At 37.8% G+C, this 20,496-nt stretch overlaps 1 protein-coding gene across 1 annotated transcript in view; it reads left to right on the forward strand.

Annotated features, from left to right (window-relative positions):
• Positions 1-20,496, forward strand: part of PLEKHH2 (pleckstrin homology, MyTH4 and FERM domain containing H2) — a 287,878-nt gene that overhangs the window by 98,172 nt on the left and 169,210 nt on the right. The window contains exons 6-14 of the mRNA XM_007944379.1: positions 848-1,033; positions 4,712-5,670; positions 9,315-9,390; positions 11,955-12,049; positions 12,648-12,792; positions 14,082-14,218; positions 14,326-14,436; positions 14,598-14,684; positions 17,343-17,501. Coding sequence (XP_007942570.1) covers positions 848-1,033; positions 4,712-5,670; positions 9,315-9,390; positions 11,955-12,049; positions 12,648-12,792; positions 14,082-14,218; positions 14,326-14,436; positions 14,598-14,684; positions 17,343-17,501 — 1,955 coding nt within the window. The remainder of the gene's footprint in view (positions 1-847; positions 1,034-4,711; positions 5,671-9,314; positions 9,391-11,954; positions 12,050-12,647; positions 12,793-14,081; positions 14,219-14,325; positions 14,437-14,597; positions 14,685-17,342; positions 17,502-20,496) is intronic.

The following is a 20,496-nucleotide window of genomic DNA, read 5'->3' on the forward strand; positions in this document are numbered from 1 at the left end:
GTATATGATCTTGGATACACTCTCCATTTAGACATACATAATTGTTTAGCTTGTTCACCCATCTATCCATCCCTATACCCATGTTTGCTTTCATTAACAACTCAGTATTGTATTTACAAAGGGGTTCATATTTGTTGTTTGTATTGCGGTATGGTCAGTTTGTTTTTCAATTTTTGCTGTTGTCATTGGTATATGGAATCCCTGTATGGCTTAAGTGCTTGACTGTTAATCAAGAGATTGGTAGTTCAAGTCCACTTAGAGGCACATCTGAAGAAAAGGCTGGTGATTTACTTCTGAAAAATCAGCCACTGAAACCCTACGGAGCACAGTTCCACTGTGACACACATGGGGTCGCCATGAGTCAAAATCAACTCATGGCAATGGCCGTGGTGGTGAGTATGTATTCGTATCAATTGTAGTTTTTATTTGCATTTGCCTAATGGCTAATGAGGAGCTCTGGTGGTGTAGTACCTAAGGCATGTGACTGCTAACCAGAAGGCTGGTGGTTCAAAACCACCAGCCACTCCTTGGAAGGAAGGTTGGGCAATCAACTGCTGTAGTGATACCGCCTCGGAAACCCAAGGAGAGGTCACTGTGAGTAGGATCTGACTCGACAGCAGTGGGTTTAGTTTTTTTTTTGTTTTAATGGCTGATGATGTTGAGTATCTTTTCATGTATTCTTTTGTTCTTTTTCTAAGTTATTTTGGTTATTCTAGGCCCTTTCCTTTTTGTATAACTCTTAGAAACAGCTCATTGATTTCTACAAAAAAAAAAAAAAAACAACTTAAAGCTTACAGAGATTTTGACTGGAATTGCATTGAATCTGATTTGATTAATGATCTAGCAGAGGTTCATGGGAAGAAGTCATCTACTGTCTCCATACCAAAGCTTTCAGAAGGCCAGCGCCTAAGCAGTTTGACCTTTGGGTGTTTTTCATCCCGAGGAAGGAGTCCTCCTCAAGTAGTAAGAGCTGAAGACGGGAGCAAGATATCATCTAAAGAACTTGAGTTCACTGAAGGAAAAGACATACAAGGTACTTAGGAACTATAGCAATTTACTGTGAAATTATTTTAAAGGAAAAATCATTTGCTAGGATTAATCCAAATGAAGCTTGATTTTCCTTTTTTTTTTTTTTTTCCTTGATAGCTTACTGTTTTATGAGGATATTTCTAAAGAACAATACAGCATTTAACTTTGTGTATCTAGTTCTTTTGTGTTTTCTGTGTGTCCTTGCCAATGAGGCAAGGAGAAATGGATTTGTCTCGTCTTCATGCTTTTTCCTGCAGTAGGTAGCAGTGATATTTATAATCAGAAGTTTACAGTCCTACCTTCAAGGTACTTGTTTGAGCTGAATTTGAGATCAGAATTATGAATTTCTAGTCATTTTTAATATAAAATGTAAAAAGGAATTTAATATTAGACATGAATTTAAATATGACATAGCAAACACAAAGAAAATGAACAGCAAGGTAATGTTTAGTACCTTTCTTAGTTAGTAAATATATGTGCTTTGGCTTTCCCATTATTCCCGTAAAGAAGGAAATATTTGCCTAGATGTTTAATCTTGGACCTGTATGCAGGTTTCTGCTCTTCTTTTAGTTTTATTTTTATCATTTTTTGCTCATTGTATATTGCCTTCCCCTTCTCACAAGTTAATGTGTCTACCCTAGTGCCTAAGGCATTTGACTGCTAACCTAAAGGCTGCTGGTTCAAACCTACCAGCCACTCCTCGGAAGGAAGATTGGGTATCACTTCCATAGTGATACCGCCTCAGAAACCCAAGGAGGGATGGCTATGAGTTGAATCCGACTCAACGGCATTAAGTTTGGTTTGGTGTTTTTATCCTCCAGTTAGTGATTTACCCTCTTCCCCTCCTACCCCTGGTAGCCAAAAAAGAATGTTTCTTTTTGTGTGAAAACCTTTTCTTAGCTTTTTGTGACAGTGGTCTCATACAATATTTGTCCTTTTGTAATTGACTAATTTCACTCAGCATAATGTCCTCCACGTTCTTTTACTCGTAATGTCCCTCTCAACTGTATTTGAGTATACAGCTGCTGGCTTTGTCACTTGTAGTGCTGTCTCTTTGGTATGACTTTTCCCACGTATTTTAGAGAAATTTGAATTTACCATTATATCTCTACTTTCAGTTCCAGCTTCGTTCTTCCAGAAGAGAAAAATTATAGCCATACAAAGGCTGTACTCTATGCTTGGTTATGAAATTCTGAAAACTACATAATGTTTTTACAACAGAAGGCCCTTTTGCTGTTTGCTTTCATACCATAATTTTCATTTTTTTTTCTTTTTCGATATGTCATTTTAATATCCTCCCTATATTCTAACAATCAGTCTATCATGTGTCATCTTCAGTAAAGGTTACCTCTATAGAAGCTCTTGCTTACTTACAAATTTAACAAACTGCCAGTGAAAGAAAATTTTAGCATTTATTTGTTCAGACTCTGTTTCCTTAATTATTAAGGTCATACCTATATTATCATGATTTCACTGTTTCTTTTTTCTTTTTTTTTTTTTTTTACTTTTGTAAAAAAAAAATTTGTGATTTGAGTGAAAATTTACAGAGCAAATTCATTTTCCATACTACATCAGCTCACATACACTTTGTCTCATGACATTGACTACAATTTTCCACAATGCAACAGTTCCCCTCTCACTTCCTCCCCATAGTTACCTCTTCCTTGTATCCTTCCCTCTCATGCACTCCTGCCCCACGAGCTGCCTCCCTGTGCAGACACAAGCCTTCTATTCTCCCATGATTGATTTCTCCAAGGAATGTATCTACTTAATATAAATATTCAGCTCATATACCTGCCTTTTGTTTGGCTGGCAGCCATAGGAGAAGGTTCAATTCCTGAAGGGCAGATAGGGGCCATAATCTCAGAGGTTCCATCAGGCTCTATCAGACCAGTAAACCTGGTCCCACCTCTTTTTTTTTTTAATGATTTTGAGTTTTGTTCCACATGTTCTTCCACTCTTTCCAGCATCTCCTACATAGATGCCCCTCCAAGTGGTTGACAGTGGTAGCTGGGAACCATCTAGTTCTTCTGGTCTCATACTTGTATAGGCTGAGGATCACATGGTGTACCAGTCCCTTGGACTAATTGCTCCCATGCATCTTTGGTTTTTTCATTTTTATTTGCTCTGGATGAGGAGAGACCCATCATTGCATCTAGATGGCTGCTTGCAAGCTTTTAAAATCCCAGTCACTACTCACCAAAGTAGGAGGTGGAACAGGTTTTGTGTAGTATGTTATGCGCCAATTGAGCTTGATGTCCCCTGTGACTATGGTCCCAAGCCCACAGATCCAACTATTTGCTCCCTCTGGGTAGATGGCTGTGGCCAAGAAGTGACTACAATCTTGTCCCTTGTCAGCTCTACTATACCCCTGGGAATTCTTACAGAACATACAAATACACTTGTAGAAGCATTATCTGCCAAACCTATACATTGTCCTGGGCACACTCCCCCCCTGCACAGACTTACTTAGTAGTTCAGCTTGTCCACCCGTCATCTATCCACCCATGTATCAATTCAGCAATATATACTTTTATAGTACACAAAAATATTTTTGATGGACATCTTATTTGAAGTTAAGGTAATAAATTTTAACTACAGAGTCATTATCAGCCTCTACATTTAATTTATTTTCATTACATAGAATACAGAATACCCTGATTTACATGGGTAAGTAGCTGAAAATTCTAATACCAATGAATTTCTGGTTGGTTGACACATGCTTGACCTAACTCACTGACAGACTCAGCCCTTACAAGGTTCAGAAAGCATTCACTGTTTCTTTTCTACTCTTCAATGTAAAGTTTTAGCTCACTGTTAACCCAGTAGTTTGTATCTATTGTTGTTGTTATGTGCTGTCGAGTTGGACCTGACTCATAGTGACCCTTCCTTGGGTTTCCAAGGTGGTGTCACTACAGAAGTAAATTTGCCTAACCTTCCTTCCAAGGAGTGGCTGGTGGATTTGAACCACCAACCTTCCTTCTGGTTAGCAGTCAAGTGCCTTAGGCACTTGGCTACCAGACCTCCTTCATATTTATTAGCTATTTAAAAAAAAAAAAAAAAAAAAAAAAACTACCATATCTGATGACATTTTAAGTGTTATTATAAAAACAAATTTTGTAGTTATTATTAAACTAAAAGAAGTAAAATTGTTACTTGTTTATGTTTCTAGGTGGTATGTTTTGTGTATTGAGATTTGGGCAGAAAATTTGTTTTTTAACTGCAGCATTGAGCTTACTATATTTTTAAAATTTAATTGAAAGAAGATTATTAATTTTTAAATTTAGTTGAAAGAGGGTTGTCATTGTTTTGCCTCTACAATAGAATTCATGGCATTCTTTTTTTGAGGGGTTGGCTGCTTGCTTTGATAGAGTTGCCCTACTTCACATTTTGCTTCTTTTATTCTCTCTCCTTAGGTTGTTGTCAGTTTTCTTTTCCAACATACTTCTCTGTAAAAAAGCAATCTATTTTGATACTATTCTATTGAGTGCTAGAGATCCATGTTTTATATAAAGCTTATGGTTTCAAACTTGTGTTCTAAGGTGACATGAAACTAACAAAGGATTATGTAAACTAACCTAATTCATTAAAAATTTCCACTTTCTAAAATGTAGTTGTATAAAGCTAAATTTACAGATTGTATTATTAAAGGCAACTTGCCAATTGATGTATGCTTTTCTAGAAATGGAAATTCCAGAAAAGTCTGTCAGTAACCAAGTTCAAGAAAACAGAGGTCAGAGAACCTTGCATCAAGCACCTTGTGGCTCAGAACAGACTCGGAATGCAAGAACAAGCTTTGCAATGGATGGTGGCATGTCCCAGAATTCCAGGCCTCCAGTGAGTGACTGGAGTTCTGATGAGGAAGAGGGGGGCAAAGGAAGATCCAAGTCCAGGTGCACATCTACCCTTTCTAGTCACACATCAGAGGAAGGGGTCCAGTGTAGCAGGATAGGAAGTGAAACATATTTGACGGCATCTGATGACAGCAGTTCTATATTTGAGGAAGAAACTTTTGGCATAAAGATACCAGAACACAAGAAGCTGTATTCTTGGCAACAGGAGGCACAGTGGAAGGCTCAGAATAATTCCCTCAGAAAGGGGAATCCTGAGTCAAGTAAAAAGGAGCACGATAGTTCCTCAGATGAACTAAATAAGAAATTTCAGTCTCAGAGACTGGATTATTCCTCTTCATCGAGTGAGGCCAACACCCCAAGCCCTATTTTGACCCCAGCTTTGACTCCAAAGCATCCTAACTTATTACCTGGAAAAGGGATACAATTAATTCCTTCATCAAACTTGCCACCCCCAAAATTAAGAATTCCTAATGTTTTCAGTATAAGTGTTGCACTAGCCAAAAGGCACTTAAGCCAGCCACAATTAAGTTCAGATAGGATGTTTGGTACCAACAGAAATGCTATAAGCATGATACGACCACTGAGACCTCAGGAAACAGACCTTGATCTGGTTGATGGTGACAGTACAGAAGTTTTAGAGAATATGGATACTAGTTGCGATGATGGATTATTTTCCTATGACTCTCTGGAATCCCCATGTTCAGACGACCCGGAAACCTGTGACTTGGCAAAGAAGGCAGTGTGCATCCAGCCTCCAACTCCTCCCCTGCACCGGTTCCCCTCTTGGGTAATTATATGGCTTTATGTAACACATACACAGTTTTTTCTTGACACTCATTTTCAGGTTTTACTTTACTTCTTTTCCTATTCTTTTTCAAATTTTGCTTTGTTGTGATAGTTGCCAGTTTTCAGAATATGCTTTCCAAATTTATGGTTGTTAGAGAACCCAGGAGGTCCAATTAATAGCACTTTTCTTCCCCACTGAGTTCTGGATCAGTTGAGAAATAAGACAAAGGATAAGACAGATGGGAGATCAAAATGGTACCTATATTACTGATAAAATGGATTTTAGGAATTGGTAGGCAAATGGGCTTCCCAATACTGGTGCTCACAGTTAGCTGGCTTTATTCACTCAGTCCCAGGCAGCACTGGACCACCACAGGCCTCCTAAGGTGAGGGTCTGCCCCTCTAAAACTTACAACCTAGAGATACATATTTTTTACAAGCAGCCATTTCTGAAGTGAAAGAAGAGAAGGAGGATCTGAGCTCTGCGCACCTAGTTTCTCCTTCCAAGCTCACCAATCACATGAAGCCACTCCTTTGGGAAGAAGAAAGTAAATATAGGGAGAGCTCTCAGGAGTGTTCCATTATTGCTGTTCCCTCCACATGGAAGAAAGTACTGTGTGTGTGTTTAGGGGGAGGGAGGTGGGGCAAGGCTTCCCCCTTAAGAAAAACTTTTGGATGCATTTGGACCAGGACACTTAACTCTCACTGGTCATTAGGTTTTGAACTTTTGAACTTGTTTGACTTTAAGAAAAATTTAATTTTACTCTTTATGAGTTTAACAATGTATTACGTTAACTAAAAGCATCTTCCTATGTATCTAGTATATATTGAAGCTTCCTTCATAGAACAGTGACCATTAATAAAGTAACTAACCTATCACTTGTGTGATTCTTCTTAGGAATATCTACATGGCTAGATTTTAAAAAATCTTCCAATATTTGAAACAAAATGAAATTACCTGTTTGGTAGATTTAAGCCTTTCTTCACATATTGATATAACTTAACCTTTGGCATTCAGAGAAATAGCTGGGTTGCAAGATTTTTTTTTTCAGTCATATTCTATTACATTTTCATGAGACTGAAATAATTTTAACCTCCTCCTAAATTCAGGCAGCCATATTTTCCTGGTATAAATTCAGATCTTGAGAGGTATCTGTTTTTATCTGCTTTCAAGGGAACATTCCATTTCAATGTTCATAAGAAGCTGTCTGTACTTTATCACTTAATTCTGATTGCTACAAAAAAGTAGGCATTATTGGCAGACAAATCTCTGGAATACTAATTATGTTACTTCTTAGGCAGTGAGGAGTTGACATTTTGTCTCTTTTATTATGTTGGGATTTTCAGAGGTTAAACCAAAACCAAACCAAACTCACTGCCATCGAGTCGATTCCAACTCACAGCAAACCCTCCTTGGGTTTCCGAGGCAGTATCTCTATAGAAGTAGATTGCCCAATCTTCCTTCCAAGGAGTGGTGGTGGGTTTGAACTGGCAGCCTGATGGTTAGCAATCAAATGGGTTAGGCACTATGCCACTAGAGCTCTCATTCAGAGGTTGTCGTTGTTGTTGTTATGTGCTGTTGAGTCGTCTCCAACTCATAGCAACCCCTCCTTGTATATCCAAGGCAATATCTCTACAGAAGTAGATTGCCCTATCTTCCTTCCAAGGAGTGGCTAGTGGGTTTGAACCGCCAACCTTCTGGTTAGCAGTCAAGTGCCTTAGGCACTACACCACCAGAGCTCTCAAAATCATTTTATTTGGCAAACCATTTTACTGCTTTCTTTGCTCTTCCCTTGCCTCCTCTTCTAAAGTTATACAGGCTGAAAAAGTAGTATAGTTTTTCAAAAGTCTTCTGATAGACTAAGGAGCTCTGGTGGTGCAGTAGCTAAAGTATTCAGCAGCTAACCGAAATATTGCTTAAACTCCACCAGCCGCTCTGTGGGAGGAAGATGAGGCTGTCTACTTCTGATTTACAGCCTTAAAAACCTTATGGGGCAGTTCTACTCTGTCCTATATGGTCACTGTAAGTTGGAGTCTACTTGATGGCAGTGGGTTTGGTTTGGTGGGTCTGGTAGATTAGCATAGTTAAAGGTTTTATTTCTGAGTTTGTTAAACATTACAAGGTTTCAAGGAAAAGAGATGTGTTTTAGTTACTTCAGTAAGAGTTTATTTTAAGGCTTTGTTGTTGTTTGTTGTTGTTGTGTGCATCGAGTCCGACCTGACTCATAGTGACCCCTCCTTGGGTTTCCGAGGTGGTTTCACTATGAAAGTAGATTGCCCAACCTTCCTTCCGAGGAGTGGCTGGTAGGTTTGAACCTCCAGCCTTCTGGTTAGCAGTCAAGTGCCTTAGGCACTACACTACCAGAACCCCTAGAATATCATTCTAAATATACCAGTCTCTCTAGTGGTGGGACAACACATCTGATGGTTCCACAGCACCTCTGGCAGTTAGCTCCTTAGGAACAGGTGATAACATATCACCCCTGCCCTAGTATTTCGTCTTATCCTTTCATGTCAGCAAGTGCCTCCTACTGTTACTAACTACTCTCCCTCACTCACTTACTGTTTTTCTGTTCTGCCTACTCTGCTGTCTGTCTCTCTGTGTATCTCAGTCACACTCTCAAAGAGATTGCATCTGACTTGTCTAGTCAGCCATTCTTTAATCTAGTGTATCCCTGGTAGAGCTCTCGTGCCAGTTACCTCATGGGCTATGGACTACCCTGAAGGAGACTGTGTTAGCTTGCACACTGGGTCCTGGTCCAGTGCATTGTGTCCAGCTTAGACACATTACAAAATCCAGGGCATGGTGATCTATGCATTAGGAGCTACAAAGGATCCCTGTACTCATAGGGAACAAGGTTAATAGCCTTTCCAGGACCTATTTCAGAGACCTCCGTCAGAGATCTTTCGAAGGCGAAGAGAAAGCAAAATTATAAATTTCCAGTTTTGGGAAGAAGGCAATATTATAAATTACCTTGCAGTTATTATATTGACCTCAGGTTGATTTGTTTGTTTGTTTCCCCTATTGGAAGGAAACATTCATTGAAGTGTAACTCCAAATCCCTTGCCATTAAGTTGATTTTGACTCATAGCAACCATATAGGACAGAGTAGAACTGCCTCACAGGGTTTCTAAGGTTGTAAATCTTTACTGAAGCAGACTGCCTCATCTTCCTCCCATGGAGAGGCTGGTGGGTTTGAACAGACCATCTTTGGTTAGCAGCAGTGAGCTTTACTACTAAGCCGCCAGGCTCCTTGATTGAAATAAGGAGATGATACATGATTTCTGACTTCAAGTTTTTCTTTCTTTTTTCTTTAATCATGTTATAGATGGGTAGATATTAAAGGCAATGTTTATATGTAGTCAGTGATTGTTAGTATTTTTCTTACAATTTTTCTTTTTTCTCATCTTTTCAAAAGAATTTAAAATACCAAATAAAAATTTGGAAAGATAAGTAATGGAATGAGTAATGAATGGGAAAAAAATCTGCAGTGCTATTCACAATGGCTATTTGAATTGGAATTGGTGACAAGCTTATAATAATGCTGTATTCTAGTGAATACTGAATGAAGAACAAATGAAAAACATATGTATTGACAGTAATCATTTCTTTGTTTTACATACCCTGTTCATATCTTTTTCTAGGAAAGCAGAATTTATGCTGTCGCCAAATCAGGTATTCGAATGTCTGAAGCCTTCAATATGGAGAATGCTAATAAAAGTAAGTGATTTTGTATATATAATCTTGCTGATTTGTATTTTAAAATTAAAATTCATCTTACTTGGTATAGGGGCACATACATGTTCAACTCTTATGTAAAGTATAACTCATGTTTTTACCTGAAAGAGGTGGAAGGAAAGAAACTGTAGAATTGCACTGTTTAAAATTATATAGACATTGGTCTCTATGTCCTTTTTTCCAGAGTATAAATACATTTTCACCTCTTTGTTTTATTTCTTCAAAAATTTCATAAGAGCAACACATGCCCAATAGAAAAAATATAAAACCAATCAACACAGAATTGTCTGGAATAAAAAGGAAAAATTTTCTGTGGTTCCTTCTACCAGCCCCCTTCCTACCCTTCCTCTAATCCATATATTAGAAGTAACTATTTTTTTTCATTTCACCTTTTTTAAAAAATTTAATTTCATTCTTGATGAAAATATACACAGCAAAACCCTCTCTCATTCCAAAGTTTCTGGTCATAATCATCAATGACATTGGTCAGATTCTTCACATTGTCGGCATTCTCTTTGTGTCTGTTCTAGTTGTTTCACTTTCATTTACTTAATCTCTCTGCCATCCAACCTTCTTATCTGTGCTTTAAAATAGCTATGGACACTTTGGTCTTACATAAGTAATTGTGATAATCAAGGGTGATAATCTTTACTCCTTGTTATTTAGTTTAAAGGTGACTTCAGGGAATAGTTTCAGTTCCGGGATTGAATAGCAACTTGGGGCCATAGATGTGGGGACTCCTCCAACCTCATTAAGTCTAGTAAATCTTAATTCTTTAAGAATCTGAAGTTCTGTTCCATATTTTCCTCGCTTTTTACAGGATTCTTTCATTGTATTCCAGATCATCAGTGATAGATACTGTCTAGTTCTCCCAGTGTTAAGGTAAAGGAGGCAGTGATTCATGTAGATAATTAGTCCTGTAGTCCCATTCTTTCACTGATTCTTGAGTTTCCTTCTTTCTCTTTTGCTCCAGATCAAGACCAATAGTTGTATCTAAGATGGCCACTCGTAAGCGTATAAGATCCCAGACACTACTCAACAGTGTCTAGAGGTAGAACATGAACTTTACAAACTATATTATGCCAATTGACTTGATTGTCCCAGAAGACCACAGCCGTCAGCCCCTCAGACAAGAGAACTAATCCCATGAAGTGATGGGTTATGTCTAATTAGTAATGGCATCTGTAGTGCCCCCCCTTTAGGTTGTTGTTATTGTTTTAAAATCATACACAACTTAGCATTTTCCCATTCATCTCTTTTCCCTATGTACAGCTTATTGACATCAGTTACATCAGTGATGCTCTGCAAACTTCACCCATATTTGGTGTCACCATTTCCATTTTTACAGTGAAACCAGTGAAAGCCGAAACTTGACAGGACTGCCTTGTTTTTCTGGATCTTGTAGGTTTTCCACCTTTGACAGAGTACAGTCTTGCCGCTTTTCTATTGCTTTCTTATTAGTGGAAAATATTTGAATTTTCCTTCTCTGATAGGTTTCTGTCTTACACAGGTTCTGACTGTCACAGGTTTTACTGTATAAAGAAAAAGTGAATACTACCTAAAGGGTACTTCTTCTCCATCACTCCCTCATAACCACTAATGAACATTAGTTTCTGTATATTTACCTATTCATGTCATTTCATAAAAGTGAGAACATACAATATTTGAGTTTTTTTGCTCAACATAATGTCCTCCAGGTTCATCCACATTATAAGATAGTTTTGTGAACTTGTTTTTCTTTATCACTGAGTAGTAGTCCATTTTGTATATGTACAACCTTTTTATTGTCCATTTATCTGTTGATGGGCAATTGGGTTGTTTCTATCCTTTTGCTATTATAAACAGTGCTTCAGTGAACATAGGTATGCATATGTCCGTTCACGTCCCTTCTATTGGATCCTTAGCATATATACCTAGGAGTAGAATTGCTGGGTCATATGGCAGGTCTACCTCTGTTTGTTTGTTTTTTAAGGAACCAGCAGACTGTTTTCCACAATGGTTGTACCATTTTGCATTCTATTAGAAGTAGCTGTTGATGGTCTATTCATTTTCAGCTGTCTTCTGCCCTTGCCATTCAGGAAATTATATTCTAACCTTTTCAACATGAGACTTACCTGATAAAACCTTAAGAATGAAGATATTTTGACACCATATCAATAATAAGGGTATGAAAAACCAGAGAGTATCTTTATATAGAATATTACTCACTTGTATCAGTCAGTAAATAGATGTTTATACTCAGTTCTGCCTAGTCTTAGCTAAATGTGGATAGAGATGCCAAAGAAATAAAAATTGTGATTCCTGCTTTCAAAAGCTTACAGACTAGTTGAGGAGACTAGCATACATGAGAAAAAAATGAACCTTTTGAGAGAGTATATAATTAAACTTAGAAATGGAGTAATTCATGAAGTAGAGTGTCAAGTGGATAACCATCTGTGTTAATCCACTATCTTTTTAATTGGAAGTTTTGCTAATTCATATGCATAAGAAAAAGGCCAATGTGCTAGTTAGAGGACTAAAAAAATGTTTTTCTTTTTCTATTTCAGATTCTATTACAGCACTTTCCTATACAGCATCAGGACTTTATACATCTCTGATATACAAGAATATGACAACCCCAGTATATACAACTTTGAAGGGGGTAACTCATTACAGTTACTGTTAAACATGTGGTTTTCTTCATAATGAATCAAGACAACTGTTTATTTAAGCTCCAGATTCCATTCTTGACCTTTTACACAGCCTCTCCTTTTATAGAAAGTTTTAGAAGTTCACACTAATATATTGTAAAAGCAGAAGAAATGGAATGGTCTGGAGAAGATATTTATTCTTAACAGTATTAGAGATCTAAGTCAGTTTTTGATGTGTCTTATATGATTTCCCTCCCATGACTATTAATTGTTTAAAGGAAATATATTATTAATGATGTAATAAAAACTCCTGATGCTAGAACTAGATCTTTGTGCCATTGCCAAGGTCAGTACCTTACTTGCTTGAAGTAACTAATTAAAATAAGAATTGCCAGCTATTCTGGCTTTAGGTCTTCAGGGATCTTTTATCATTAATTGCTAATTAGAATTGGAAGTTTAACAACATGACTTTGATAGTGGCAAAATATATTCTTGTATTCTTTTAAAAAAAAAAATTCTCCTATGACTTCTTCCTGTAAAACATTCTCTATCTAAAGAGAGAGGTAACTTTAGAGATGAATACAGAGAGGCTGTTCAACTTTTCTTTAGAAGGCGACCCAAATTAGCAGCAGTCCATTCCTAGATGACTCTTCTGGTTCAGAGGAGGAAGACAGCTCCAGATCTAGCTCCCGGACGTCTGAGTCAGACACACGCAGCAGGAATGGGCCAGGCAGCCCCAGAGCCATGAAACGGGGTGAGTAAAATCTTAGACAGATAGATAGAGAGCTGAAGTCAACTCTGACCTTACATATTACAGAACAAAACATTACCCAGTCCTGTGTCATCCTCAGGATTGCTGGTATGTTCAAGTCCATTGTAGCTACAAGATCAGTCCATCTCACTGAGGGTCTCCCATGCCTGGTTGGCCCCTGCTTCACTAAGCATGATTTCTTTCTTCCTCTATCATTGATCCCTCCTGATGACATGTACTTAGCAAGTGAGTTGGGCAATGTTCTGTTGTGATCCATAAGATTTTCATTTCTGAAGTAGCTCTCCAGGCCTTTCTTCCTAGTCTGTCTTAGTCTGGAAGATCTGTTGAAACCTGCCCACCATGGGTGACCATACTGGTATTGGAATACCATAGCATAGCTTCCAGCAGCACACCAACACCCAAGCCACTAAGTATAACAAACTGACAGACGGGTAGTTCAGAATGCTATACTGTCATTGCCCTAATATGTCCTTTAAATGTTAATAAACACTTTTAAAAATTGCTGGATACTTTAATGGAGTTCTTGATTTTATTCAGTATATTCAAAATCAAGTGCAAAACTGCTTTAAAAAATAATTTTATCTCCAGATTTATTTAATGATCTTCCAAATATGACTTGAAACTTGCAAGTAGTTTTTTATAAAAAGAAGTGAATTATTGTGAAAATGTCCCATTGAATTTTACTTTATAGCTGCTGGCAAATGAAATAGCCCATTTATATCTTTAAGTCTTATTGCTTCTCTTTTATGAGAGCTTTTAAAAACCAGTAAACTAATTAGTGTTTTGTTGGAAATATGAAAAATACTACTGAAATTATTTTCTCTGGAGTTTCTTTTTGATGTGAAGTTACATCAAAAGTGATTATCAAAATTACATGGTTTGAAATGTGATTGCCTAAATGTTAATAAATTAAGTTAAGGTTCGACATTTGTTTTATGTATGTCAATATGTAAATACACATATTTTTAATTCTTAGTAAAAGCTATGTTAGTAGACAATTGCTTATGTATATATATTTAAAAGTAGTTGTGGTTGTAATTATACCAAAATCTTTATATTATTTCTTTTCCTTTAACTTTTTTGGAGATTTGCATGGCTGTCCCTACCCCTTAGTTCTGTTTTCTGTCTTCACTGTGAAAGACATGAGAATAAAGCTAGTCAAGGAAAACTCATGATTTAGGAATAGTTGTATTCCTTAGGAGAACTAACATCCAACATCTGGTCCACTCCAGTATTTAATATTGATCTGATTTATGTCCTTATTCTTTCAGGTGTGTCTCTCTCTTCTGTGGCTTCTGAAAGTGACTATGCAATTCCCCCAGATGCTTACTCCACAGACACAGAGTATTCACAGCCAGAGCAGAAGCTCCCTAAAACATGCTTGTCTTCCAGCGATAATGGGAAAAATGTAAACACTGAATCAAGTTTTTCTTTTCTTTGTTTTACACATAAATGAATCAATTACTTTGAGCCTTCAAATGGAAGCTTATTTTTTTTTTTTTAATCTTAAATTAGGAACCTCTGGAAAAATCTGGTTATTTATTAAAAATGAGTGGTAAAGTCAAGACTTGGAAACGGAGGTGGTTTGTTCTTAAAGGTGATGAATTACTTTACTACAAATCTCCGGTGAGTATAAAGTGCTCAGTCCTTAAAACTGCATCCCTCAAATTATAAATCAAACTCTTGACTGATTTTCACACCTGTAATGCAATTCATAATACAAAGCATTTCTTTTTATTATTTTTACAGATAATCATTTTACATATAGTTTTCTTTCTTTCATACAGAGTGATGTGATTAGAAAACCCCAGGGCCATATTGAACTCAGTGTATCCTGCAGTATTTTAAGGGGAGATAACAAGCAAACAGTTCAGGTATTTATTTCGTTTTTAACTTATATTTGTTTCTTTTGGAAGCATACTAAATGCAACTCTCAACTAGCCAAGCTAATGGAGAGGAGATTGGGTGCATCCATGGTACTTGATTCACATGGCTCAGATTGGTGCCTCACCAATGTGTGAAACCACAGGGTTTCTTAGATAAGCCATGATACAAGCTAAATTCATGTTGAGTAATTCCCCACTGCTCTTCCTTTACTCTTCTCCTTGTACATGTTTCTTTTCCCATATTTAATTTTCTAGGTGTTCTCAGCTCCCAAACCGACAAGCTGTTTTAGAGGAAGGGTTATCTGTAAATTAATTCCAATTAGATGTTAGTGATGTAATGTAACATTAAATGCAGAAATGTTTGCATTTTGCAATAGAACTGTAAAATGGCAGTTCTTACATAAACTCCAAATGCTGTGATACCTAAGTGGGAAAGATATTGCTGAGCAGAGGGGCTGTCATAGTTCCCAAGTCACACCGTAGAGATTGCTGCTCATTTTACCCAGTCTTGCCAGAAACTTGTTCAGTGCAGAGCACAGGCTGGTGAGATTAGCTGGTATATGTGGTTTAAATTCAGACAATTTCTGAAATACCATCAATAATCATTATTTTCTTACCTTGCTTCTTTGGAGGCTGAAACAAGAACTGCTCAAAACTTAAAAAAAAGAGAATCAGGTGTTGTGCCCAGTTCTTGAATCCCCAAAAACCACCAAGGAGCCGATTCCACTGCAAAAGCATGTTGTTGTTGTTGTTGTTATGTGCCGTCGAGTCGGCCCCGACTCATAGCGACCCCTCCTTGGGTTTCCGAGGCAGTATCACTACGGAAGTAGGATTGCCCAACCTTCCTTCCGAAGAGTGGCTGGTGGGTTTGAACCGCCAGCCCTCTGGTTAGCAGGCAAATGTCTTAGCCACTATGCTACCAGAGCATAGGGGTTGTTTATTCAAGCTCGAGCTTGGACCCCCAGTCGTCACCTACACAGCGGTTTAGGATTGAGGTCCCCGAACCAAGGGGAAGGGGGTCTTTTATCGGGGATGGAGTAGGAACGAGGAAGTTTCAATCAGAAAATTACAGGATTGGTTGTCATTTTTCGAATTGCGCGTTGTCTCTAGTCGATTGGCTCTGTTCTGTGGCCGAGGCCGCAAACTGCCGTTTCTAGGAATTTCGAGTTTTTTTCTGATATTTACTGATTGGTTGTTACTACGGGGTAGAAAAGGAGGGGAGGGGGTTTTAGGACTCTGTGAGGTAAAGCCCTGAGGCGTGGGGAACGTCCTGGAGTTCCCGGCACTAATGGCTCCTAGTTAAAGAATAATTACCTGGAGGGCATTAGTACAAACGTGTGGTCTCACACAGGAAAAGTTGTGTCTTGGAGAAAAGCAGAGAAGAATCATTTGTAAGCTTCTGAAATATTTGGAAAGTTTGCAGTGTGGTCAATTTGGAACCAAGAAATTGAGAGTACCTAATGTTTGATCCAAACCCACCAGCCACTCCTCGGAAGGAAGGTTGGGCAATCCTACTTCCGTAGTGATACTGCCTCGGAAACCCAAGGAGGGGTCGCTATGAGTCAGGGCTGACTCGACGGCACATAACAACAACAACAACAACAATGTTTGATCACATGATAGTTTCAAGTATTTCTCTTCTTATATGTAAAGTTTGATTTTATTTAGAATTGACTTATTCACTTCTATAATAAGTAACTCTTTGTTTTTGTTGTTGTTGTTGTTATGTGCCATCGAGTCAGACCTGACTCATGGTGACCCCTCCTTGGGTTTCTGATGCCATATCACTATGGAAGTAGATTGCCCAACCTTCCTTCCAAGGAGTGGGTGGTGGGTTTGAACCTCCAGCCTTCTGGTTAGCAGTCAAGTGCCTTAGGCACTATGCTACCAGAGCTCCTAAATAACTCTTTGTTGTTTTTGTTATGTGCCGTGGAGTCGGCCCGACTCATAGCGACCCCTCCTTGGGTTTCAGAGGCAGTATCACTACGGAAGTAGGATTGCCCAACCTTCCTTCCGAGGAGTGGCTGGTGGGTTTGAACCGCCAGCCTTAGTTGCTAAAAAATACGTTATTTTATTATGGTCTCTAATCATTCTGCTCTTCATTTCAATAACCAGGAGTCTGTAGCACTTTAAAGGGAGAAAAGGAAAAATGTGATGAATAGGCAAGATAAAAAATCATGACTCAAAAGCTTAGTACTACCAAAAATTTTAACTAGACTTTAGTGAAGGTAAAAAAAAAAAAGAAGAAGAAGAAGCTCTAGTGGCGCAGTGGTTAAGGCATTTAGCTGCTAACAAAAAGGTCATCGATTCAAATCCACCAGCTGCTCCACAAGAAAAAGATGAGACAGTCTGCTTCCGTAAAGATTTATCAGCTTATGGGGCAATTCTACTCTGTCCTATAGGTTCTCCATGAGTTGGAATCAACTCGATGGCAGTGAGTTTTTAAGTGAAAAACTTAATTATTTTAATTTTCATGGAGTGGTTAAAATAATCTAAATTATTATGGAGTCATATTTAGAAGCTGGGATTCAGGGTTTGGCATGTTTGTTCTGTGGTAACTAATGATATTTGAAGAATGAACAAGGAAATGCTTATAACCCTAAGTCTTCAGAATTTCCTTTCCTATCCCTTTCTCATCTATTCTAGTTGACCACTGAAAAGCACACATACTATCTGACTGCAGATTCTCCCAATATACTGGAGGAATGGATTAAAGTGTTACAGAATGTTCTTCGAATACAAGCTGCCAACCCACTTTTTCTGCAACCTGAAGGCAAACCAGTTGTGAAGGGATTGCTCACTAAGGTAGGAGCCTACTAATGTGCATTGCAGTGTCTCAGGCCAGCTACTTGAATTAGCAACTCTCATCCTGAAAAGTGGGTGCTAGAAAATAAATACATTGAATGTTTAAGTTACGTTGGGGTGAAAAAGGATGTTTTAAGTATAATACCAAAGACAAAAGCCATAAAAACAAAACAAAAAAAACCCTGACAAATTTGACGACTATACAAAAAAATATAAATGTAAATTATCAAAATTTCTATAAGGACTTTAAAGACAGATGAAAAACCTTGGAAAGATATTTGAAATGTAAAAAAAAAGTTATTATTTGATATTTAGGTTTAATTTTAATTTTCAAGTTGGTATGTAAAGGATGAATATCAATGACTGAACAGGAATAAGAACATAATAAAGAGAAGTAGCAATAGTAGAGAAAGGAAGAAATACAAATGATCAATAAGTGTATAGAAAGTTATCTTACTGTTACTAATAATTTTTTTAAAGCATAAGTTGAAATAATGGATATCATTTGGAAAATTCTAGTCGAAGAGGGAAAATTTTTTTAAAATTAGGAAATCCAGTATTGGCACAAGTTAAGAGATCTGCTGTTGAGAGAATTACTCTAGAAGGCAGTTTGGCAATGTCTTGTCCTAAGTATTTGCTCAGTAAATATGTGTTGAATGTACAAATAAATGAGTAATAGAGTTATAAAAACATACATACCCTTTGATCTAGCAATCTCAGTTCAAGAAATTTATCCCTAGGAAATAATCTTAATTTACAAAAAGATTTAAGTATAAGGATATTCATCATAGCATGGTTTATTTTTGTTCTTTTTTAATGAGACAGACTTTGCATACAGTGAAATGCACAGATCTTATGTAGAATTTGATGAGTTTTGACATATATTTACACTTGCATAACTCTTACTCAAGTAGTTCTGGTGGCACAGTGGCTAAGTACTCAGCCACTAACTGAAAGATCCTACCTACAGCCAGTCCGTGGGAGTAAAATATATCAATCTGCTTCTGGAATGATTACCTTGGAAAACCTGTGATTTGCCTTGGAAACCCTATAGGGCAGTTCTACTCTACACTATAGGGTTGCTATTAGTTTGAATTGACTTAACAGCAAGTGATAACCCTTATTCAAGATATAGAATATTCCCATAATCCCATAAAGATATTTTCACAGCATGGGTTATAGTAAAGAAAAATTAGAATGAACTTAGAGGGTAGGATAGAGTAAGGGATTGCTTAAATAAATTTTTATGCAATCAGATAATAACTCACTATGCGGCCATTAAAAAAGAATAGTCTTTTTTTTTTTTTTTTTTTCAATTTTTGTTGTCATTCAGGTGAAAGTTAACAGAGCAAATTAACTTTCCATACAGCAGCTCACATACATTTTGTCTCACGACATCAACTGTAATTTCTTACAATGCAACAACTCTCCTCCCACTTCCTCCCAATAGTTACCTAGTCTCTGTGTCCTTCCCTCCTGTGCACTCCTGCCCCGCCCCCCGAGCTGTATCCCTGTGCATATACACAGCCCTTCTATTCTCCCATGATTGATCTCTCCAAGGAGTGTATCCACCTAATGTAAATGTTCAGCTCATATGGCTGTCTTTTATTTGGCTGAAAGCCACAGGAATGGGTTCAATTCCAGACCTGAAGGGCAGGTAGGGACCATAGGCTCAGTGGTTACACCAGTCTCTATCAGACCAGCAAACCTGGTCCCTCTTTTTTTTTTTTTAATGAGTTTGAGTTTTGTTCCATATAGTTCTCCCACTCTATCCAGGATCTCCTACATAGATCCACCACCAAGTGGTTGACAGTGGTAGTTGGGCACCATCTAGTTCTTCTGGTCTCATAGTCATATAGGCTGAGGATCACATGGTGTATCAGTCCCTTGGACTAATGGTTTCCATGCATCTTTTGTTTTCTTCATTCTTCTTTGCTCTGGATAGGGAGAGACCCATCATTACACCTAGATGGCCGCTTGCAAGCTTTTAAGATCCCAGTTGCTACTCACCAAAGTAGGATGTGGAACAATGTTTTTGTGTAGTATGTTATGCCAATTGAGCTTGATGTCCCCTGTGACCATGGTCCCGAGCCCAGAGGTCCAACTACTCATTCTTTCCAGGGAGCTGGCTGTGGCCAAGAAATGACTACAATCTTGTCCATTGTCAGCTCTACTATATACCTGGAAATTCTTATAGAACATACAGATACACTTGTGGAAACATTGTCTGCCATCCCTATACATGGTTATGGGCACATATCAACATACCTAATCGTTCCAAAGCTGTAATCTTTATGGAAGCAAACAGCCTCATCTTTCTCCCATGAACTGCCTGGTGGGTTTGAACCAGTCCTTCAGTTAGCAGGAGATCATTTTAACTACTGTGCATGAGGGCTCCTTTTAATGCTATAGAAATAAATTATGTATTATTAGGCAATAAAATTAGAGTGCAGTATTACCTCATTATCCCATTATGTGTGTGTGTGTGTATAACACACACACAGAGGGAGCTCTGGTACCATAGTGCCTAAGGCATTTGACTGCTAACCAGGAGGCTGGCAGTTCAAACCCACCAGCCACCCCTTGGAAGGAAGATTGGGTGATCTATTTCCGTAATAATACTGCCTCAGAAACCCAAGGAGGGGTCGCTACGAGTTGGATCCGACGGCAGTGAGTTTGGTTTTTGGTATATATATATATAGAAAATGTCTGAATGGGAAGTTTACCCAGGTGTGTTGATTGTGTTAGTTTAGTTAATTTTGCTTAATTCTGTTTCCTAAATTTTTAAGAACTAAATGGGTAAGTGTTTATTTATACTGAGATAAATGTTATTTTTAATCTTTAAAAAGTCCTGTTGGTCACTTTTAGAAAAACACAGTAAAAATTTACACACAATAGCAAAAAGACAAACAATCCAATTAAAAAATGGGCAGAAGACATGAATAGACACTTCACCAAGGAGGATATTCAAGCAGCCAACAAACATATGAAGACA

Source organism: Orycteropus afer, unplaced genomic scaffold, assembly GCF_000298275.1.
Source record: "Orycteropus afer afer isolate SDZICR_OR568_19922 unplaced genomic scaffold, OryAfe1.0 scaffold00124, whole genome shotgun sequence".
NCBI lineage: Eukaryota > Metazoa > Chordata > Mammalia > Tubulidentata > Orycteropodidae > Orycteropus > Orycteropus afer.